The sequence below is a fragment of the Cyprinodon tularosa genome, unplaced genomic scaffold (assembly GCF_016077235.1).
Source record: "Cyprinodon tularosa strain WSP-4 unplaced genomic scaffold, ASM1607723v1 ctg41, whole genome shotgun sequence".
Lineage (NCBI taxonomy): Eukaryota > Metazoa > Chordata > Actinopteri > Cyprinodontiformes > Cyprinodontidae > Cyprinodon > Cyprinodon tularosa.
In genome coordinates this window covers 1,263,317-1,286,651 of record NW_024039130.1, presented here as the reverse complement: position 1 = coordinate 1,286,651, position 23,335 = coordinate 1,263,317, and the positions used below count along the sequence as shown (strand labels likewise).

Genomic DNA, 23,335 nt, shown 5'->3' with positions numbered 1-23,335 from the left:
TAAATCAGAACTGAAATGAAAACTAGTTATACCCTCTGCTGGTCAGAGGTGGAAGTTAAGGAAGATGCCAGAGGAATAAACTCCTCTCAACAGTAATTCTAGATTTTAAATCAACGGTCCACTGAAAAAAAAAAAAAAAAAAAAAAAAAAAAACAATCAATCAAATTTGCTTTAAAAAAAAGTGAAAAGGCTGAAACAAATACAAAACAAAATTGATAAAGTAAAAAAATACACAAAAACGAATCATGTGATAATGGTATATGGTGTGCTAAATCAGAGCTTATGTTTGGTACTGATGTTAAACCCAAGTAAACTCTCTTCTGTTTAGAAATCCAGGGGAATGTGTTGCAAACAGCCATTTGTCTAAATTTAAAAATGTCTCACTTTTAAGTGTTTAAACACGAAAGCAACATGTGCATCAATATACTGGTTAAATAGTACTTTGTTTGTCACTGATAAATGAGATAAGACCCAACAGAACAGCCAGTAAACTGTTAATACCATTAACTGTTTTACAGTGCATCAATGGCAGCCACATCAAAAATGTATCTAAGGGCTACATGAAAGCTTATAATTTTCCCTGTTAGACGATTCTGTTCTGGAACTGTCTAGTTTCATTTTTGACTAAGAGCTATGTAACAATTAAAGGCACCAATGATACCATAAACAAAATTGAAAGCAATGGCTGTGTGTGCACTGTTTAATAATAAAGCAGCATTATGAGGTAGGGTAAGAGGTGAGATTTAGGTCCGTAAAGAGGCCTGCAGAGCTTTCATGTCCTTTAGCAGCCTCAGGTTTTTCTTGCTTCTCTCTCCTGGCTGAGCTTTAGTTGATGTTGCAGGGCGCCCCCTGGTGACAGGTCTTTCTTCTGTTCGACTGCTCTTTCTAGATTTAACCTCCTTTCTTAACTTTGTAATCTGCGGCACAAAATAAGAAGACATTCAGATGACACTAACAAAAACTTTGAATAGAATAATAGTCATTGCTCACCTGTGATTTACAGTTACAGAGCTTACTGATCTGCTCTCCTTTCCTCTCCATTCTCAACAAAAGCCTCTCCTGCTCCCTTTGAAGCTTTTTTCTTTCCTCTTCAGAGATGCTCTCCTCCGCCTGCCTCATCAACTCAGCCTGCTGCCTATAATATATAAATATAGAGTGACCCTTTGTATTTTACCAAACACAAATGCAAACCAAGTACATTTGCAAGCTAGCTCACAAACTCATGAAGCGCAGCTCCTCCTGTAGGGCTTGTAGCAGCTCAGATAGCTCCTCTCCACCAGTGGAAGATGAGGTAGATGAACTTTCTGAATGGATGCTTGTTTCAGAGCGATTTGCATTGAGAGACAGGACATGTCTGTTGCAGAGATGAGGCTGATGTCGTTTCAGGAGGGACAATACTGCCTGAACGTTGGCTCTGACAGAGTGGCTGCTGTCCACTGACTAGGAACCAAGAGAGTTAAAGACAAACAGTCAAGCGCAGGGTGCGACAATTTCGATCATTTCATTCAAATCGTTAGCATGTATAAATGTAAAAGGTACCGTTCCAGTAACAAATGGTACATCTTTTAGGCTCAGTCGATAGTGAGGCTCTGTGTATTTTCTAGAAGACCTCTGTGAAGAAACATTTTAAAAATGAAAAGGAGAAAACAGAAAAAAAGTCAGTAATGCAACTAAACATATGTTGTAACGTCAGGTAATCAAGTGACCTATCTTTTTAGCTACAAGCTGAAGTTATTGCAAAAAGGCCAACATATGATGGCTGAAGTGTTGCTTTGGATAATGGCTGGTTAAAAGTGTTGGTTTTAAAAGCTTAAAAGAAATCCTTTATTGTGCAATAATTGAGGTGAGATTGGCACCGCGCAGAATGGAAGAGAGAGTTGCAGTTAGCATGCAAATCCATCCGTGAGAGTAGAAGCAAGAACTTTTTCACTGAAAGGTTGCAGTAAAGTGCAGCATCAAAGGATTCTTGAAAAACAAGCTCATTACCTTTGAGCTGGACTTCTTCTCTTTGGATTGTCTGACAGACTGATGTGGGGAAACTGACTGCAACAGGATCCTGTTGGCCTCCAAACCTGTCTGTAGCTGAAGTTTGTAAAAGAAAACATTAACTGAACAAAAAACTAAAAACAAACATAAGAAAAATAAGTGAAATTGTCTTTATGTGTGAAAGAAGGTTAGCTTGTCATTAAAAAAGAAATATCTGCTCTCTTTACAATCCAAAGAGCATTTTTACATTAATTCCAGCTAATAAAACTCATTTGGGGACACAAACATTACATGACATTTTTATAAAGAGAGAAAAAATAACTTATATTTAAGAAATAGCTACCAAAGATTTGTCCTTTTTTAAAACATCCACCATGCTTTTTACATTTTAAGGTTTTGAAATTGAGGAAAAAACTGGCAAAAAGAAAATAAATACGATTCCAATCGGTTGCTAAAAGTTTTTTAAATTCTGTTAAAAAACCCGAATTTTTTCCCACTGAAAAAAAAAAATCTGTTCCATTTAGAGCCAATTAATTTAGGAACTTCAACACAACTAGTCGGTGGAGAAAATGCTCATCAGAATATTTCCCGGCATTTTTTAATATATATACTTTGGGTTCCCCCAAAGATTAGCTGGCTTTTCATCATTTTTTTGTTGCCAAAGTGATGAAGAGCCATTTTCAAGTGTCTAAAGAGCCACTTTTGGCTCCAGAACCAAAGGTTGCAGACCTTTGCTAGAGGGTCAAAATAATAAAATTCTAAAAGAACAAGAAAGTAATCAAATATTACTACCTGGTTGGCCTTATCCTGAATGAGCCTCCTTTGATGTTCCTCCTCTAACAGCTTTCTCTCCAACTCACAGATCTTCATCTGAAATGCAAAACAGTCACCATCACTATGTAGCTGATAATAAGATGTTTGGTAACTTTCTGATAAAACTAAGGTCTATGTCAGGGGTAACCAATTAAAAATCTGTGGGGTCCGAATAAAGAAAATCATCAACCAGTAAAGGTCCGGAGACATTTTTCATTATAATCAGTTATTTTAAACAGAGTTTAACACTGAAATAAAATGAGGTGTTTATGCATCCATGTTATACATTGGATTTTTAAATAAATACATTTTTCCACTTTAAGATCTAAATAGTTTTTTGAAATAGAGAACAATAATCTTTCAGTTTGGTATATAGACAATTTCCTGATTTACATATTTTATAAAACACCTGAACTTTTTTTTTTCTTTATGGATTAATGAGAGCAGTGGTCTTTAGGCTGCCCTGCAAGGCTTTAAACCTGGGTTTGAATGGAGACAAAGCCATTCTCAAGTCATTCCAGGCTCATTCGTGAGCTTCTATACCTATTCCCAAAAACTAAGACCGTTTAATTAAATGATTGGATGCAAACTATTAGTACTTTAACATACCAGGAAACAGATTTCTCATCTCGATCAAAATATTTATTTTATACTAAGAGGCTTAAAAGTTTCATCAAATCCAGTTAAAACGCCCAAGAGCGCCTCTCATAACTTCAAAAGAAACTTCTCATCTCAGACAAATGAGGAGATTCTGAGTTTGGAAGCAGAGAACAAACATAGTTCATACGAACCATGTATGATCCTAGTTATCCACAAATCAACGAAGATATTTGGGGAGAAACTGAACATATGCAGGCTGGATGATGGTGGGGATTTTTTTTCATATGTCATAAAACATTAAGCATTCATTTCTGCATGTTTTTGCTCCTGAATTTAATAATAATATAACGCATGCTCTCCTTGAGCCCCGAGGAAGTCGAAGCAGAGCAAGACGGGAGGAAAAGCAGAGGCTTAAGGCTTAAGGCTTTGCTTTGCGCAGGAGGTCTGGAGTGGAGACGGAGGATGTGGGATTTTGGGGTACACAGGTACACTGTCGTCAGACAACATGCGATCATTTATAAATGTTTTAATTCAGGTTGGGTCCGGATCCAGATCACGGAATCTAACGTTACTCTCAATGTGTGTCTCCTTCACACTTACACATTTGTTGATACCTTATTCTCCTCCTAATGCAGTGGTTTTTGCTGCCCATTTTTTTTCTAAGGCCACCCCCAATGCACGGTCTCTACCCGGCCAGCCACCCCTGTGAAACTTTCCTGAAACCCCAACTGTTGACAACTTTTTATTCAAATTGTTGTTTCATTTCTATTTTCTGGTCAAATCAGACTATCATCAGGAGGCCATAATGTAGTTAGAGCAGTTCAGGTATGAATCAACGTAAAAAAAATTAATAAAAAAAGTCAAATTTTTGGGGCACTGCATGATGCTAAAGTCTCACTCTTGTGATTTTCCACCTCCTGTCCTGCAGCTATCTGTTTCTAAAGCTTTAAAGCACATCCACACTGTTTTTACTTCTACTTTACTACTACTGCAGACATAATCCTCACTTGTTTTTTGATAAAATATTACCCTTTATATCAGTGAAATATGTCGGTGGAACGACCAATGTCGGATATTTAATTTGAAAGCAAATATTGACGGCATGGCAATACAATTGAGCATCCCTTCTTAAAATACTTACATTTGTTTTGCTAATTGATTATTATGTTCATAATTATTTCAATTAATAATTGGATATCAAAAGGTTCCTTAAAGAAGATTTTTACAGAATTTAACCAGGGGAATCTAAAACTTTTTCACTTGAGGAGTTCTGGATAGAGCATACTGACAAAGGAGAATGTATTTTTTTTTTTCTTAAATGCAAAATGTTTACAAATGTTTTTACAATTTTCATATAATTACTGCTCTAATTGGGTTTCTCTATCAGCTAAATGCATGTTTTAGAGTCTCTATGCACCAGTTAATAATTAATTGATAACTAAATTAGTTTATGATTATTTCAATAATCGAGTAATCAATATTAATCCAATTCATTATTTCAGTTCTACTTAAAACTACAAACTTCTGTGAAAGTGGGATGCCACTTATGCATGCTTCAGAAACTCTCCTCCCTGATCATTTTTTTGTCGATCACACGCACCTCTGCATTTTTCTGTGTGCTGGTCAGTCTGAGATATTCCTGCTCAAGTTTTTCCAGCTTTTCCATTTGTGCATGCTCCAACTCTTCATCAGGCTGCTGACTACTTGCACCGACTCTCTCCATAAAAGTCTGCAAAAAAAGGTTTGGTCGTATCAGAATATTATGTGCATTTTAAAGCATCCAACTCTTAAGAGACACCAATAACTCCAAATTCACCTGCTGATTAAGCAGACTCCTCTTTTCTGTCCTGGTGCTGCGCAACATCCTCCTCATCTGCTCCAATTGTCTCTCCAGCTTCTCACAACGAGCCTCTGCAGCAGCAAGGTGGGTTATCAAGACTGCAAGTAAGAGACATTGATAAATGCAAGAAAATAAATAAAAAGATGTGAGAAATGAATATACTGTGTTAAACTAATCAAACTAGGATATTTGAAGATAATTATTTAATTTAAACCTTGGTTGCAGTTCAATTGGTCCCTTGCTTTCGGTTCTGTGTCCTTGTCATTTAGGAGTCTGTGTGCAGTACGGTTACTCTGCTGATCTCTTCGCCGCTCATCCTTCCCTAAAGTGCTGAGGCTGAGGTGTACTTGCTCTTTCTCAAGCTCCAGCCTCCTAATCTTCTCTTGAAGATTCCTCAAGGCGGATAAGATTGCTGAAAGAAATGGATCGACGTAAGCCCTAACAGCTAGATAGATTGGAGTAAAGACTGAATGGATACAATGATGCTCTAGCAGCTGAGACATTCAAGACGTGTGGGATCATATTGCACATGTAACCATGGAGACATAACACACTGTTTGAATGGAAACTTTTTCAACAAAAACATTACCTTCACTTCTACTCTCTGGAAAGGCTTTGGTGGGTAAAGGTGGATGATATGAGAACTCAGAGCGTATTTGGGGCGTGTGATGCACAAGAGTGTTGATTAGGGGTCTAGAAGCAGGGTAGGCTTTATATGATGGAAGGGACAAAGTGTCAGACACTATCCTACTTGACCCTTTAGCTGGAAGTGATGCCTGCAGAAAAAAAAAAAAAAAAACCCCAGCATCAATAAGTTATGAAGCGTCACTTCAAACAAGCTATTTCTGAGTTAGTAAATAAGATAAAATAACAAAAACAATAAAAATGCATCTCTCGATTTACCACTGAACTAAATATCAAATCTGACCACATGTTTTTCAAGGTGCAAGAGGGTTTCCTAAGAAGAAGCAACCACTGCTGGAAGAAACATTTAGTATTTAGCCAGCTGAGACAAAGTAGAGCTACCTTTTCTCGAGTGGACTCTGCTGCGGGTTTTTTCGAAAGTACCTCCATTAATACACAGCCGATACAGTCTGCCTCTTCCCAAGGAAGATAAGCGTTTAAAATATTAAAATAGTTTAAAGGTTGTTCTAACAACGCCTTTTTTTTTAATTAGGAGAAGCTAGCGAAGCTCTGCTGCTTGCTCAGCCTCCCTGTGTAAACGTGAAAAAAAGTGATCCACAAGAAGGCTCTCATTGGCGAGCGAATGATACACCGCTACATTGCGTTGCCCGGTAGAGGGGATACGTCAGTTACGCCGCCATGTTGCGAGTGGCGACTTCACTTCGGAGGCTGCAGTGTATGCTTTAAATTACCATAAACTGTACTTTAAAGCTGACGTTATTACACATCGAATAAAATGTAGTTTATTCAAATTAATGGATACTTAAATGGGTGCCTTTCCTATTTATTTACAAGTGGCCTAAAAGTAATACGGAAAAGCCAAAACTTTCAAAGGTCTAGACTCCTTTGCTTTTTATAAGGATGTTCTGTTAACTGTTAATAAAAACACAACGTCTAAGACTAGAATATAGGATCATATAAAAAAAAAAAGCAGAAATGATTGCATGATAAACACTAAATGGTCGCTTATTATCACTATGTATTTCAACTTCAAGTTAAATTTTTATTGATTTCTTCTTCTTCTTTGTTAGATTGGCAGATTGCAAACAACTTATAGGTGCATACTGCCACCTACTGTATATGAGTGTATAGCTCTATAGTTCCACCTATGTAAAAATAAAAACAATGCTTTATTAATAACTAAATTTTCCTCCCTATCTCCATCTGTCCCTAAAATTCCTTTAATACGCCATTATCTCCTTTTCCATATTTACTTTATTTGATTGATTTTGTTTGCGTCTTCAAATGTGGCCTACGATTTGCACGCAAATGTATCTTTGTCTCTATATTTTGATATGCGTTCTATGAGTGAAAGCATAATCGGTGCTCCTACTATAGTAAAACAAGCGAACCCCTAACTTAGCGGAAATGTAGTTATCTCCCCCAGAGAATGCTGTATATCCGGGTAGCGAGCAAACATGTTAGAAACTACAACAACCATGAGCATTGCGGGAAGGAGTGGACCCAGGTTTTGCGAGAGTTGCCAGGATTTTAAGGTTCAGAACTTCATGGGAGGTGGGTGGTTAGACTTGCATGTTTTGCGTACTCCAGCCTTACAAATAAATTTTTAAATATAGCTAGTGTCTTCGCGCACAAGCTTGTCCCACTATCCCACACCGTTTTCTGAGCTTTCTTTGCTGCTAACCCTCGTCCTCACGATAAATAACCATTCAGTTACACGTTAGCTATAGCTTTCACTCCAGTTTAGCAGTTTTAGGACCACATCGATTGAATTAACATCGAATACCTTTCTTTTAAGCTAAGTTCTTTTGTAGTTTTTACTTCATATGAAAAAAGTAACCTACTTTCTTAGAATTTGACAGTTCGTAGCCTTTTGTAGCTGTTTACAAAACTGTTTATTTTACTATTTGATGATTAAATCATATAAACTGCATTTAAGTACCAGGGTTGTTGCTTAAATGCCCATCTAAATACCATGTCTGCTTAATTACTGTCTCGAATAGCAGTTTATAAAGAGCTTTATAGTCAATATAGTTTAACAAATAGAACAGTAACAACCTCATTTCATCTGACTAAAATATAATATATTAAGTTATTCAAGGCAAAGTGTTGCTTTTAAATAAACATAGACATTGTTTCATGACAGCTGAATTACATTTTAAATATTCTGGCAGGAGTAGGTCTTAAGAAGCTCTATGCTTTAATATAGTTTGACGTATTTAAAATCTGTTAGCGTGTCAAAAATCTACATAAACTGGATTGTCTTTTTTTCTGTTCTCTACAGGTGAAGGTTTCTTTGATGTGCCAACTTTTGAATTGGTCCCTCAGCCTCTTCTATAGTCATGTCTTCAGAGAACACCTTGTAAGTCTTCCATTATGCACAGTTTCCCTTTATATTTTAGCAAATGTACAGGTGCTGGTCATAAAATTAGAATATCATGAAAAAGTAGATTGATTTCAGTAATTCCATTTAAAAAGTGAAACTTGTATATTATATTCATACATTACATACAAACTCATATATTTCAGATGTTTATTTTGTTTAATTTTGATGATTACAAATGACAACAAATGAAAATCTCAAATTCATCATATCAGAAAATTAGAATATTACTGAAAACCAATAAAAACAAAGGATTTATAGAAATGTTGGCCAACTGAAAAGTATGAACATGAAAAGTATGAGCATGTACAGCACTCAGTATTTAGTTGGGCCTCCTTTGGCCTGTATTACTGCAGCAATGCGGCGTGGCATGGAGTCGATCAGTCTGTGGCACTGCTCAGGTGTTATGATAGCCCAGGTTGCTCTAATAGTGGCTTTTAGCTCTTCTGAATTGTTGGGTCTGGTGTATTGCATCTTCTTCTTCACAATACCCCATAGATTTTCTATGGGGTTAAGGTCAGGAGAGTTTGCTGGCCAATTAAGAACAGGGATACCATGGTCCTTCAACCAGGTACTGGTAGCTTTGACACTGTGTGCAGGTGCCAAGTCCTGTTGGAAAATGAAATCTGCATCTCCAAAAAGTTGGTCAGCTGCAGGAAGCATGAAGTGCTCTAAAACTTCCTGGTATGTGGCTGCGTTGACCCTGGACCTCAGAAAACACAATGGACCAACACCAGCAGATGACATGGCACCCCAAACCATCACTGACTGTGGAAACTTTACACTGGACTTCAAGCAACGTGGATGAAGTGCCTCTCTTCTTTTCCTCCAGACTCTGGGACCTTGATTTCCAAAGGAAATGCAAAATTTACTTTCATCAGAGAACATGACTTTGGACCACTCACCAGCAGTCCAGTCCTGTTTCTCTTTAGCCCAGGCAAGACGCTTCTGACGCTGTCTGTGGTTCAAGAGTGGCTTGACACAAGGAATGCGACAGCAGAAACCCATGTCTTTCATACGTCTGTGTGTGGTGGTTCTTGAAGCACTCACTCCAGCTACAGTCCACTCTTTGTGAATCTCCCCCACATTTTTGAATGGGTTTTGTTTCACAATCCTCTCCAGGGTGCGGTTATCTCTCTTGCTTGTACACTTTTTTCGACCACATCTTTTCCTTCCCTTCGCCTCTCTATTAATGTGCTTGGACACTGAGCTCTGTGAACAGCCAGCCTCTTTAGCGATGACCTTTTGTGTCTTGCCCTCCTTGTGCAAGGTGTCGATGGTCGTCTTTTGGACAACTGTCAAGTCAGCAGTCTTCCCCATGATTGTGTAGCCTATAGAACTAGACTGAAAGACCATTTAAAGGCTTTTGCAGGTGGTTTGAGTTAATTAGCTGATTAGAGTGTGGCACCAGGGGCCATCAATTTTGAACCTTTTCACAATATTCTAATTTTCTGATATGATGAATTTGAGATTTTCATTTGTTGTCATTTGTAATCATCAAAATTAAACAAAATAAACATCTGAAATATATGAGTTTGTATGTAATGTATGAATATAATATACAAGTTTCACTTTTTAAATGGAATTACTGAAATCAATCTACTTTTTCATGATATTCTAATTTTATGACCAGCACCTGTATGTCCACAGCATGATGCTGCCACTACTGTGTATCATGGTGAGATCAGTGTTTGAGTTTCAGTTTAAATAAACTGCCCATGAACTTTTAGGCTTACAGCTTGCAAAACTGCTTTGCAATCCTGCTTTAAATTTTCACTCGAATTCCTCATCCTTCTGATGTGTTTTGTTTTAAGTTTGTTATGCCGTGAATTTACTACATTCCTCTAAAAAAACCTCAGCAATTTTATTTTATTGGTTGGCATTAGATTAAAGGAAGAAAAATATATAGGTCATTTATTTACTGCTAATTTTACAACAGATGTCTGTTTAAGAGACATATTCCCTCCAGCGTGTCTCAGGTTGTCCCCTGGGCATCCTCCCAGGGGGATGTGCCTGGAACAACTCCCTAGGAGGGCATGCAGGGTGCATTTGGGACAGACTTCCTAGCCCCCTCATCTGGCTCCTCTCAGAAATGCACTGATCTAGTTTTTCCCTCTATGATGCCTGGGCTAAACATATCTGCCGATATCCATTTCTGATGTAATTCAACAGTTGAATGATTAAATCATACATCTTGCCATGTGAGGGAAGGCTTTAGCCTTGACAAACATGGTTAGAAGGAGGTAACAATTAACACAGATACAAATGCAATTTATATTTTTTATTGACAAATAGGCAGCAAAAAGAAATAAATGACAGTTCCATGTTAAGTGAATCTAGCCACCCTGCAAAGGAAGCTCATTTTACCAGCTTGCATTCGGGATCTTTTTCCTTCAGTCATGAGCAAAATCTCAGGGTAATAATGTAGACTGACTCATAAATGAAGAGGTTTGCCTTTTGGCTCAGCTCTCCCTTTCCCACATCAGAGCAGTGCAGTGATTAAAGCCACGGCCACACCTATCCATCTATCAATCTCCTGCTTAGTTCTACTCTCACTCCAGGACCCAAAGATACTTGAACTTCGCAACTTGAGGAAGAAACTCTCCTTCAATCTTAAGAGGGCAAGCCACCTATTTCCTGTTGAGAACTATGAACATGATTCCCATGCCGGTTGTTTCACCCTCTGCTGTGAACCGCCCCAGTGCGTGCTGTAGGTCTTGGCAGGGGAGGCATCAGAATCAAATTATCTGCAAACAGCAGGGAGGAAATCCTGTTAATAACATTTGTGGACAGGACCGATGAGGGAGGGCAGCCCTGCTGGAGTCCAACATGCAACAGGGGTCTCTGTGGACCAGACTCCTGATCCGCTTGTAGAGAGATGGAATGGTCCTAACTAAAGGGCCCAAGGCCTCCGGGAGTGCCTCCCACAAATGCCTTCTCCAGTTCCAATTCTTAAGATACCTTCAGGTTAATTTCATTTTTCTAACTGGTAATAGTTGAAGCAGTACCACTGAATGAGTCTTATTTTAACAGTACAATCTGAACTGTGCCCCTAGCTTAGCAGTAATCTCACAGTAATACTTAGCAGTTATACTTCTATAGGGAACCATTTTTATAAAATTAACACTTTAGTTTGACTTGACGAGCTGTAGTTTTTAAATAGATTTGTCTTATTTTTGTAGGGATGACGAGGACACATTCAAGATCCTGATTTCCACAGATATTCATCTTGGTTACCTTGAGAAGGACGCTATCCGTGGAAATGACTCCTACAACACACTGGATGAAATCCTGGAATGTGCCAAGAAAAATCAGGTATATGGAAGTTGTCAGGATGCAATGTGAAACCAAATGTTTATCTGTTGCTCACATGCCTGATTTATATGTATTCCCGTATTTAGGTAGATTTCATCCTGCTGGGTGGGGATTTGTTTCATGAGAATAAACCGTCAAGAAGATGCCTCCATAGCTGCATCTCTATGTTGAGGAAATACTGCATGGGAGACTCCCCTGTGACCTTCAATATCCTCAGCGATCAAACCGTTAACTTCAACACAACCCAGTCAGTGTTTTGTTGCTGCTCTTAAAGGGTTTTCAATTAGTGCTGTTTATTTACCAAAGGTATTTCTCAATGTGTTGTAGGTTCCCCTGGGTGAACTATCAGGATGAAAACCTGAACATTTCCATCCCTGTGTTCAGTATTCATGGCAACCATGATGATCCAACTGGGGTTAGTTACTTTTACTCTAAAAAACAAGAACTATATGAAATAAATCAGGGTGGTATATATGATTGGGTATATATTTTGTCAAGTTTGAGTCTGCATGTTTATCCTGTCTTTATTCTAAGGCGGAAGGTTTGTGTGCATTGGACCTCCTAAGCGCTTCTGGTCTTGTCAACCATTTTGGGCACTCTCACTCTGTGGAGAGGATTGAGATCAGTCCAATCCTCTTGCAGAAAGGTAGCACCAAGTTGGCCCTCTATGGTCTCGGTAAGTTTATTTTTTCTACTGGTCCTTTTATTCAGGGATCTGATATAACTTTAGCTCTTTTTACCTAAATTATGTATGAATCTATGTTAAGGTTCTATCCCAGATGAGCGCCTGTACAGGATGTTTGTCAACAACCAGGTTACAATGCTTCGACCCAAAGAAGATCAAGATGAGTGGTTTAACCTCTTTGCAATCCACCAAAACAGGTGTGTGCCCAAACATGTTATTTGAACAGTTTGAAGGTATATGGTAAAAAGTCTTTAGTCAATAAGACTTTAAGTGCCTTCTTAAAAAACACCTCAATGTTTTTGCAAATTAGAAAACAAAAAATTAAAATGAGCTAGAGAAAGATTTTAGACCAACAGAGATTATTAAATAAAAGGATAAATACAACTTTTTGCATAACTATCATGTTTTTAGACTTATCTGTTGTTAATTAGTCGCCTTAACTCACAAATGGCTGTTAATCTTCACCCCTTTAGTCTCTTGTATGTTTAAAAGACTCACGTTTTGTGGTTTCTGACTGGTTTCATTTCAATATTTGCCCTGTATTTAGTTTTATCCATCTTGTCTCTCCAGCGTTTGGGTTAAAGGTTTGATTTTTTTTTGACCTTCTAAAGTACCTTAATCCACTTGCTTTTTTCCCTACATCTGGCTTTATTTCAAAAGTGACTTTCATTTTGATACTCTTACATTAAACCCAGATTTGTAATGTGGACAACTCTTAAAACCTTGTTTCCATGGGTTACCATGGTCTATTTGGCTGCTTCTCTTTGTATAAGTCTCTGTTAGGCATGTCAGTGTAGGACCACGCCATGTCCTGATAGGCTTGAAGCAGCACCATACTCTTTATATTTTCTCTGAACTTAAACAGGACTTTCTTGGATGTTTAAATCTTTGGAAATTGTTTTATAGCAAACTTAACTGCTGATTTGTATGTTGTAATGCTCAGTCTTTATGATGCCGTTTGTTACAAATGTCCCCTTATGAGGCTTCCGGCTAGATTTATACGTGATTGTGTAAACACAGTTGGACTCGAGGCAACTGAATGTAATGATTTTTTTTAAAGGTACTAAGGTACTGCATTTGAATCCCAATGCATATGTCAAGTATGATGTTACAGTCAAACTGTAAATGGTGTGCTATCTTCAAAATAACCTTTATTTGAAGGATTTTGATATATTTCTTTTCTGCTCAGGAGTAAACACGGTCCCACCAACTATATCCCTGAGCAGTTTCTGGATGATTTTATTGACCTGGTGGTGTGGGGCCATGAACATGAGTGTTTGATAGCTCCAACTAGAAATGAACAACAGCTTTTCTATGTGACTCAGCCAGGAAGCTCTGTAGCCACATCCCTGTCACCTGGAGAAGCTGCCAAAAAGTAAACAAACACACTGCACAACATTCTGATTGTACTTTTAACAGGTACTACCTTAAGCCTTTGACTTTTAGGCATATAGGGCTGCTTAGAGTGAAAGGTCGTAAGATGAACCTGCAGAAGATCCCGTTAAAGACAGTCCGCCAGTTTTTCATTCAGGATGTCGTGTTGGCTGACTATGAGGACCTCTTCACACCTGATACTCCACAGGTTGTGAAGAAAGTGGAGAACCTTTGCTATGCTAAGGTAACAATAGTCTTTTTAAAATGTACTGTTCTCTTTTTATACTTGACCTTAAGTCTCATTTGTCCACCTGAATTCTCTCTATGTAGGTCTCAGAAATGTTAGAAGAAGCCGAGAGGGAAAGACTGGGCTGTCCACTCACACCAGAGAAACCTTTAATCCGACTGAGGGTGAGTTGAGGTCTGCACTTACCTTGAAATTGGGCATTATCTTCAAATAAATGTCTTTTGTTCTTGTTTCTAGGTGGATTACAGTGGAGGTTTTGAAACATTCAACACCTCTCGTTTCAGTCAGAAGTTTGTGGACCGTGTTGCTAACCCAAAAGACATAATTCACTTCCTGAGAAAGCGAGAGCAGAAGGAGAACATCAAAGGTGGGACCCTGGCTAGATACATTTCTGCAGAATGTTTATCAAAGTTAATGTATGTTTAAAAAACATGCAAATGCAAACAAAACTATGCAAATCAAAACTAGTTTAAATATAAAAATCTAGCCCCACTGAATGTCCTTTACCAAGTCTCAGACAAACTATTTCTTTACTGTTTATAAATGTTCATATTTTCTCACTTTCTCTGCCTGCCGATCCTTAAACTATCCCTTGCATAGTAGATCGCTGTGCTGACTCCCACACCTGAAATAATATCCGCCCTTAAAAAGAAAAGAAAATCTTCTCTGCTTTTCTTGCTTAATAGTGATGATCTAAATTGCGAGAAGAAAGTTCTGTCCAGACATGTCAACAAAAAGACAGGAAAGCAACAAAAATAAGACGTTTTTTAACCATTTATTTGTAAGATACAGCTGCAAATAAGTATTTGAACACCTCCACTCCATTTATTATCCTTAATTAGATGCACCTGTTTGAGGTCTGTCCACCCCATACAATCAGTAAGAATCCAACTACTAACATGGCAAAGAACAAGGAGCTGTCCAAAGACACTAGAAACAAAATTGTAACGTCCATAAGACTGGAAAGGGCTATGGGGAAATTGTCAAGCAGCTTTGTGACAAAAAAGTCCACTGTTGGAGCAATCATTAGAAAATGGAAGAAGCTAAACATGACTATCAATCTACCCCGGACTGGGGCACCATGCAAGATTTCATCTCGTGTGTTGATCCTAAGAAAGGTGGGAAATCAGCCCAGAACTACACAGGAGGAGCTGGTGAATGACCTGAAAAGAGCTGGGACCACCGTTTCCAAGGTTACTGTTGGTTTATACACTAAGATGTCATGGTTTGATATCATGCATGGCACGGAAGGTTTCCCTGCTTAAACCAGCACGTCATGGCCCGTCCTTCAAATCAGGCAAAAAAAAAGGATGCATTTGTCGGTTGCATAACGAGGAGTCTTTGAATCCGACCATACCTCTGTGTCGCATTATGTTGTAATCGGCCTTTGAATCTGGCCTTCGGAGGATGCAGTACATAAATTCGAACAGACCCCATGCTTTTCAGCAACAGCCCAGAAACCTGACTGACCTAGAGAAGATCTGTGTGGAGCAGTGGGCCAAAATCCCTCCTGCAGTGTGTGCAAATGTGGTGAAAAACTACAGGAAACCCTTGACTTCTGTAATTGCAAACAAAGGCTACTGTACCAAATATTGACATTGATATTTGCAGGTGTTCAAATACCTATTTGAAGCTATATTATACAAATAATTAGTGATTTCATTGTGATTTCTGGAATTTCTTTTTTTAAACTATATCTCTGACATTGGACATGCACCTATGATGACATTATTGCATTATTTCTAAGTGGGACAACTTGCAAAATAGCAGGGTGTTCAAAGACATATTTTCCTCACTGTCACTAGCTTTACCCTGATACTCTCACTTTGCTATCCTCTTCAAATGCCTGCAATGAAATTGTTAACATCAGATGTAGAAAATGAACAAATACACTTCGTAGTCGTGCATGCTGTCAAATGAAAAGCAGTGCAACTGATGAATTATAAACATGTGGAAATTGTACTCAAAGTAATGCAGATGTGTTTACCACCCATCCTCATTCTACCACTTGTCTGCCAGAGTCACAAGGGGCTGATAACAAATGTGAAATGATTTATTGTATATTTTAGATGAGTTCAATGTTGACTACAGCAAGCTAGTGAAACCAGCGGCTGTAGAGGGACTGAGAGTGGAGGACCTGGTTAAACAGTACTTTGAAGCAGCTGAGCAGGTGTGTTAAACATTTGATCCAATGCCGACATCACTTATAAGAGTTCAGTGGTTTTTTTTTGTGCTTTATCTGTTGATGAGACTATATGGGGGTGTGTGTTGGGGTGATGTCCTCACAGAAGGTGCAGTTGTCCCTGCTTACCGAGCAGGGCATGGGTAAAGCTATTCAGGAGTTTGTGGACAAAGACGAGAAGGATGCCATCGAGGAGCTCATCACCTACCAGTTAGAGAAGACACAACGGCACCTTCAGAGCAGAGCTGTGACCACAGAGCAAGATATCGACGCAGAGGCAAGGCAGACCAAAAGGCATCACAAAAAGTACAGCAAGCCGCTTTCATGTGCATCCTTATAATGTGGAATCTTTTTTCAGATTCAGAAATTCAGAGACTCCAAAAAGAACACGACTGAAGAAGAGAATGACATCAGAGAAGTAAGTAGGAGAGTCAGCCAAACTCTCAGCTAATGTAAAGAGCCTGTGTTCAATACTTGTTGGTTTCTCAGGCTATTAGCAGAGCCAGAGCTCATCGGTTGGAGCGTGGTGACCTGGATTTATCAGATGAGCCTGCAGATGTTGCCATGGACTCCGATGAGGGTTCGGTAGCACTTCCTGCTCCAACACGAGGCAGAGGACGAGGAGGCAGAGCGCGTGGGGGTCGTGGCAGGGGCAGAGGTGAGAGTCCCGCACGAATGTTAGAAAGACGGTGGTGGAAACAGCTAAGCCATATTCCACAAAGGTAGGAGAATGTGACCTTTTTGCAGCATGGAAAGAAAAGCAGCCACTGACCAAAACCATGGCCCAGCAGCATCATGAGTCAGTGGCTTACACCCATCTCCAGGCCAGCTGTCACTCTTTCAGGGTTTGAAAATGTTCTCATCCTGAAAAGGAAGGAAAGTTTGTTTGAGAGATGAGTTAAATGAAGTTAAAGGGTCAATTAAAGATAATGACTTTTTAACACTAGGACTCCCAGAATTCTGATACTAATAGAGCACCCTCTGACCATCAATTTGACGCGTGACAGATTTCCCAATGGAACGCATGAGTATTGATGATATCATCAACTAAAATGCTTCTAGTGTGCGATATAAACCCATTGCGGATATGTAAACCTTAAAACAGGTCAAATATTTATTTTTTAAAGGCTCTATTGTTTGCTATTATTATTTGTGGTCTAAATTTGTATTAAAAATAAAAAGGTAAAATAAGACTGTTTAACTACACAGGTTCAAACTTTGAAATGACAATTTATTTACAGAAATTGATTGGTTACCCCCGAACAACCATGTTTTCACATTTATGAGAGATGCCATATGAGCATTTTTTTGTGCAGCTGCTCTACTGCGGTGGAGGGACTGGTAACCTGCAATTTGCCCACAACTCTTTTACCAGTTTAAGGAAAAAATCTCTGCATGAGACAGTGACGTTCAAACAGGTCCTTAACAAAACCAACGCGTTTATTGCTGCTATGGCTACGAGATGGTAAAATACAGCCACAAGCCACCTTCGCTTTGGAGGCTTTACAGAATACACCAGAGTGTACCAGCTCGTGTGGGCAGTGCTATCCAAAGCTTGAACAAAAGTTTCACTATTGTCTGATGGGTCACTGATACGTCTGCGTTTTCCTGTAGGTGAACATCCTCAGACTCGCTAACAGAATCTGGGCTGCTTCCTACAGACTAGTCCTACTCATCGGTCTCTCCCTCTCCGCCTGAATCGATATCATCAATATTTTGAATCGCTGTTAAATTTCTTCTGAAAGCCATTTTTCCATATTAGCCAAAGAGTTCTAGGTAGATGTTGGTTGCTAGGCAACAGTAGAGAAACAAGAGGAATTTACAGTGCAACTAATAGAACTGTCAAATGAGGGCTGTGTGAGATCGAGGTAAAAATAGCCATATTTATTTTTTTACGTTTTTATTTTATTAAAAACAACTATGTGAAAATGAAGGAAATATAGAAACAGGAAAAGTAAGTTAACATGAGCAACATATGATTAATGTAAATAAAGTTCTTTCTCTTTTAAAATCTCAGAACGGTCAAAGTCACAGCCTTGGGAGTTCTAGTGTTAAACACCCTTCTTTCCTTTTCTTGGGAGGTTCATGCTTTCCTTTTGTGCCACTAAATTATGAACACGCAAAAAAAAATTATTAATTAAACTGCGTAAAGGCTTCAGAAAACCCAGACTTCCCTCGAAAAACAACACATCTGCTGAGGTGTAGGAATATCAGAGGCTCATAATGTGGTTATGATGCAGAAACAGAACTTCTTTCACTAGGGGCTTGTTTTTTGACAGTAGGTTGACAGGAAGGGGGTATGAGAGAGGGGGAGAGACATGCGGCAAAGGACCACAGGTCGGATTCGAAACCCGGGTCGGCTGGGTCGAGGACTAAGGGCTACATGGGTCATGCACGCTAATCACTGCGCCACCTGCACTCCCTAAACATAACTTCCTTCTAATAATACAGATAAAAACATATCATTTCTTAACTATCACAACTATGTTTCTGTGAACACCTCGCAATTTAATTTGCAATTAAGGAAGACTGGCTGTATAAGATGTTCCTGGGTAGGCCAATCGTTTTTAAATCCCTAAACAAACAGATACAAGAGTTGCACTAAAGTAAATCTCTTCGCTTTTTTTCCCCCCTCTAATATGGCATTTTTCACTCAAAATTTATCTTCATAGCTTTTCATTTTGTTTCGATAGAACATGAGGTTTAAAAGGATTTTTTATAAATATTTATGTAAATGTCATTTAATTTTAATCCATTTTACTGCTATTCTTTATTTAACGTATTGTACTGTAATATGTACTGTAATATTTAAATTGGGCTATAAAAGAAATTCCAAGAAATGAAAGCAGAGAAAAACCAAAGTTTCCCCTTTTACCAAAGCGGCCTCGTTGTAATTTAACTAGCATGGAAATTCAAATGCACAGATTGTAGTTTTTCCAGCTAATTCTGCTTCCTATTTATTTCTTAGGAAAAAATAGCCTATAAATCATTGCAGTAAGCACATTACTTCATTTTCTGTTTTTTGAGTGGCTCCTAAGAAGCAGATAGGGATGATCATATAAATACAGTTTTACTTCAATATCTAAACAGCTTTGTAGACCCATTTAAATGTTTAATAAAACTCAGACTTATATTAGTCTCCCTGTCCTTGAGTAAATATAGCAGTATTATATTATGACAGCAATAAGCATACCGGTTATTACAGTGATGACAAGTTTATCTATATACAGTACATACTTAAAATAGAGTCAAAAGTCCCTTTTATATTTTAAGTGATTTTTTTTTTTTTAACGACTAATAAAATGTAATAATTCTGCTCCAAAATAAACACAAGCTGACATTACAAACTAATTAGTCAGGGTATCAGTTTATTTGAATTAGCCTACTGTGTAGCAGACATGCTGTCTACAGCTGTGCAGTTTTATATTTATTTCATGTTGGACCTTTTAACTCTTCATTAGATCCACCAATCCAGTGAGTTTCACTCTTATTTAAATAAATGTGTTCTTTCTGATCTGTCTGAATATGAGTATGCTTGTTTCTACATTGTTTTGTATGTATTTGTTTTTATTATATGTTATTACTTATGACCTTAAGAAATATTGCTAGCTCCATTTGACTGTTACAAATTAGTTTCAAACATGTAGAATGACAGTAATGCTATCACATTTATCATTAGATCAGCTTTGTTTTTTATGTAGGTGGAGACATTTTTACTGATTTCAGTGAACTTAAACAGTTATTTTATTCTGGTGGTGTATTAGGTGTAATTTAAAGATGTTGACATCATTTTAAATGTGTGATGAATCTCACTGAATTCCATTGTGTAAGCATTTTTTTTAGCTACAAGCTAGTTCCTCATTTCTGAATTTGAATAGGGAAACCAGCTGGAAGTTTGCATATATGGTCTCTGTACGTTGTTCAGGCATGGGTTCATCGGGGAGTGACTTCGACATAGTAGAGTTCACCTAGCAAATGGTTAAATAAGCTTGCAGTATTTAATCTTTTGTGTTATCTAAAGTAGTTTTTTTTGTCTCATTTTAACACTAGTTGACCTGTTAGGTTGGCCAAATTAATTTACTCATCATCCTTTTTCCACATCCTTCCACTGCTCTTTGTGTCCATTCAGGAGCCACAGCAGCAGAACCAAAGCCAGCTGGTCGGGGGCGTTCTCAGAAATCAGCACCAGCATCTCAAAGCAGAAGTATATTTCAGGGTACAGAGAAAGCTTTATTTATCACCGTTAACATGGAATCTACATAAATATTTCAAATCATTTTATTTCTTCTATTTGCCATATGAGTCACATATTCCATTTCTCAGCTTTTCAGGCTTCATCCCAAAGATCTCGCGTTGGAGGATCCTCTTCTTCTGCTATTGATGAGGTAAACTGATCAATAATCCAAGTCCTCCATTGAGGGTTATTGCTTTGTGAAGATAAACTAAATGCACCGTTGTGTTTGAAGTTTTACATACCCCATACCAAAGACAGAAAAAAAAAAATCAGCTGCCAGTAAAATTTATGAAATATCCCAAAGTAAGTGGAATTATATGCATTGTCAAACTTCATAAATGTAATTAAACTGCACTAAATAATGTTTAAAATGCACCTGATTTCCTGAGTATGTTGCACATTAATCAACTACTCTTGGATGCAGTCCCCCCTCTCTATGCACCTGCATACCTATATATATATATATATATATATATATATATATATATATATATATATATATATATATATATATATATATATATATATATATATATATATATATGCTTTTGTAGCGTTCTAAAAATTAGTCCAGTTTATTATTGACGTTAGCACCCAAGTATTTAAAACTCTCCACTGTTTCTATGTCCTGCCCCTGGATGTTCACGGGGGAGTGAGTTGGGAGTCACTAATAAATTTCACTTTAAAAACATATCTTTCCTAAAATGTAGACATATATTTGCAGAGCATTTGTAGCTACCATGTTGCTGTGAAAATATTCCTGAAGGTTTGACAATTGTTAAATATAATATTGTACTCCCATTTTTTGCTTTTTGACAATGCTCAGGTGATCATCGATGACTCAGATGAAGATATACCTGTAATGAAAGCTACCAGGCCACCTTCAAGGTTTGTATTAATCTAACATGTGATGGGTTGTGGTGAGTTCACACCAAATGCGAGTACAGCATGTTTGTTTGCCTGTGGACTCTCACTCGATATGTCATGAGCAATTAATCTTCCATTTAATTGATCTTTAAAAAGCTTCTGCTCCGCTGCACTCCTTACACTACATCAGAGCCAAACCCAGTTCCTAATTTGGTTGCCAATATATGTTGTGACAGAATAGTTTATTGGAGTATTTTAGCAAATTTCTAAAAGACCCGCCCTCTCCACTTAAAAAAAGAAATCCAGATACACAACCCTGTACCCGCTCCCGAGAGGGAATGTCTATTATACGTGCACAAGCCCATTTCTCCTTATGCACACTCTGTTTAAAAGTTGCTGTATGCATCGATCATGCAAGCTTACTTTCCAAAAGAAGATTTGCAATTTTTCGACTATGTCACTCGCCACGATTGGTGAAAATGGGGACGAGTACGTAGGACGGCCTTTCGTAGACATATCACCAGAATGATTGACAATTAGAAGGACCACTTATTTTGATGATCCACCTGGAAAAAGAACTTCCTCCACTATACCTTTAAGATTTTTCAACTCCAGCGAGTTTTGTTTTGAACTGATGGTGGGTTTTGCTTGGCTCTCAATTCCCTATAATTGCCCTAATCACGCCACTTGCATGACTAGAAATTCTTCGTTTGCATGACTTCGTTCCTAAAGGCAACTCTTCTTGGGGATAACATGTTAATAGTAGCGCAGTCGAATCATTTGCATAATTTTTGTTGGGTGGAAATGCACCATTGGGAGAGAAAGGTTAACATGATGCTTTTTACCTACTGCTTCTTAATTAAATTCTAAGTGAACAATTTTCTTATCAAACAGATCATCTGTGACGTCAACATCATCCTTCCCAAAGTACAGTTCTCAAAGCCAGAGCCAGACTTCTCGAGGAGTTGCTTTTGATGACAGCGATGAGGAGGTATGAGGAAATATGGGATTGAAATGTAAACATAAATGGATGGGATAGTTCTGAATTTTTAGATCCTGTAAGCTTTAAAAAAAAACTAGCCCTAAATGTATATAGATTATTTAGATTTGCCTGTGGCAGCTTTTGCAGTAAACTAATTAGTCTTTACTCCTGTTTTCTTTTTTCTGTCTTTTAATTTGATGCAGGGCAACCCGTTCAAAGGCCACAGCCGCGGTTCAAGAAGATAACCACATCAGTCATACTTCATTACTATAGCTTGGTTTCAGGCAAATATTTGATGTCCTCCTGCAATGATTAATTGAATTTGTCAACTAAAGCTGCATGGGATTCATTTTGATAGGTTAGAAGATGCAGAGGAGATTAGAAAATGTTAAGTTTGCACTGTCTGATCTGCTTTCTACCACTTGAAGGGTTCTTGTTGTAAATCGGTTCTTTTTTCCACTGTTCTATCTAAAACATTCTAAAATAAAGATTTTTCATATGTGATCATATGCATCTGTCTGTGAGAGTTAAATCCACCTGCAAGGTTTCCTTTCCTCTTTTGCAGTTTAAACCTAATCATTATCAGCTTTTAATTACTTTTATCCAGAAATGGTTATAAAGTTTATCAGGTTAGAGGCCTTAGCTGCGATCTTTCCTTTCTTATCCTACTTTCTTGTTTTGTGAGTCTGGTCACATCATCTCTAATGTGGGTGTCACTCCATTCTGGTGTGAGAACCAGATCAAATGATTGTGATCCTTGTTCAAGGTCATGAGACATGAATCATTACCCACATCTGTATGGTGGCCAAGGCATATGTATACTCCACAAAAAAGAAGCTTTTCTATGTCGTAGGACTTTAAAATCAAAATAAGTTCACTCTGTTCTTGCAGCTTTTTTTCAACTTTCTCTATCTGGGTTTATTGTGTTTTATTAGTTTTTTTTTGTCTTTTTGCTCCCACTTTCTTATTTGCATAAAGAAACAGAATCTTCCATGGAGGTATTTTATAAACCCTTTTGCAACCAGTCTTTGTACAATCTACTCATAGCCCAAAGAAATAAAGCTAAGCAAATATGACCTCCAGGTGGTTTCTCCGACCTATAGTGTTGATTGATCTGCTCTCGTAGTCGATCAGATGTTAGATCAGATATTGAATCTTTGCAAAAAGTGTAAACATGTGAAT

At 38.0% G+C, this 23,335-nt stretch overlaps 2 protein-coding genes across 3 annotated transcripts; one reads left to right on the top strand and one right to left on the bottom strand.

The window, feature by feature from the left end:
- Window positions 1-686: 686 nt before the first annotated feature.
- Window positions 687-6,473, bottom strand: cep57 (centrosomal protein 57). Of its 2 annotated transcripts, none has more exons than XM_038298558.1 (11): window positions 6,266-6,473; window positions 5,829-6,015; window positions 5,454-5,651; window positions 5,216-5,337; window positions 5,000-5,128; window positions 2,779-2,856; window positions 1,987-2,082; window positions 1,540-1,611; window positions 1,217-1,440; window positions 991-1,135; window positions 687-917 (listed from the first exon to the last, which is right to left on the bottom strand). In XM_038298558.1, the coding sequence occupies exons 1-11, from the start codon at window positions 6,311-6,313 to the stop codon at window positions 744-746; spliced, it is 1,473 nt and encodes a 490-aa protein (XP_038154486.1). In that variant the 5' UTR covers window positions 6,314-6,473; the 3' UTR covers window positions 687-743. The 2 variants fall into 2 exon arrangements, with proteins under 2 accessions (XP_038154486.1, XP_038154487.1); XM_038298559.1 differs by having other exon boundaries at window positions 5,216-5,310.
- Window positions 6,474-7,334: 861 nt separating this feature from the next.
- Window positions 7,335-22,662, top strand: mre11a (MRE11 homolog A, double strand break repair nuclease). The gene is made up of 20 exons (XM_038298620.1): window positions 7,335-7,438; window positions 8,169-8,246; window positions 11,450-11,582; window positions 11,669-11,829; window positions 11,910-11,997; window positions 12,117-12,258; window positions 12,350-12,464; window positions 13,457-13,642; window positions 13,714-13,885; window positions 13,972-14,052; window positions 14,126-14,255; window positions 15,958-16,058; window positions 16,177-16,347; window positions 16,429-16,488; window positions 16,560-16,728; window positions 20,200-20,286; window positions 20,394-20,455; window positions 21,131-21,192; window positions 22,066-22,162; window positions 22,357-22,662. The coding sequence occupies exons 2-20, from the start codon at window positions 8,227-8,229 to the stop codon at window positions 22,396-22,398; spliced, it is 2,079 nt and encodes a 692-aa protein (XP_038154548.1). The 5' UTR covers window positions 7,335-7,438; window positions 8,169-8,226; the 3' UTR covers window positions 22,399-22,662.
- The last annotated feature ends 673 nt before the right edge of the window (window positions 22,663-23,335 follow it).

Bases quoted from the DNA above. Each gene is read 5' to 3' on its own strand.
- cep57 (XM_038298558.1), bottom strand. From the start codon at position 6,313: ATGGAGGTACTTTCGAAAAAACCCGCAGCAGAGTCCACTCGAGAAAAG. The intron at 1,612-1,986 runs GTAATGAGCTTG...GTTTCTTCACAG, and splicing joins AGAAGAAGTCCAGCTCAAAG to AGGTCTTCTAGAAAATACAC. The intron at 1,441-1,539 runs GTACCTTTTACA...CTTGGTTCCTAG, and splicing joins TACCATTTGTTACTGGAACG to TCAGTGGACAGCAGCCACTC.
- mre11a (XM_038298620.1), top strand. From the start codon at position 8,227: ATGTCTTCAGAGAACACCTT. The intron at 11,830-11,909 runs GTCAGTGTTTTG...AATGTGTTGTAG, and splicing joins GTTAACTTCAACACAACCCA to GTTCCCCTGGGTGAACTATC. The intron at 14,053-14,125 runs GTGAGTTGAGGT...TCTTGTTTCTAG, and splicing joins AACCTTTAATCCGACTGAGG to GTGGATTACAGTGGAGGTTT.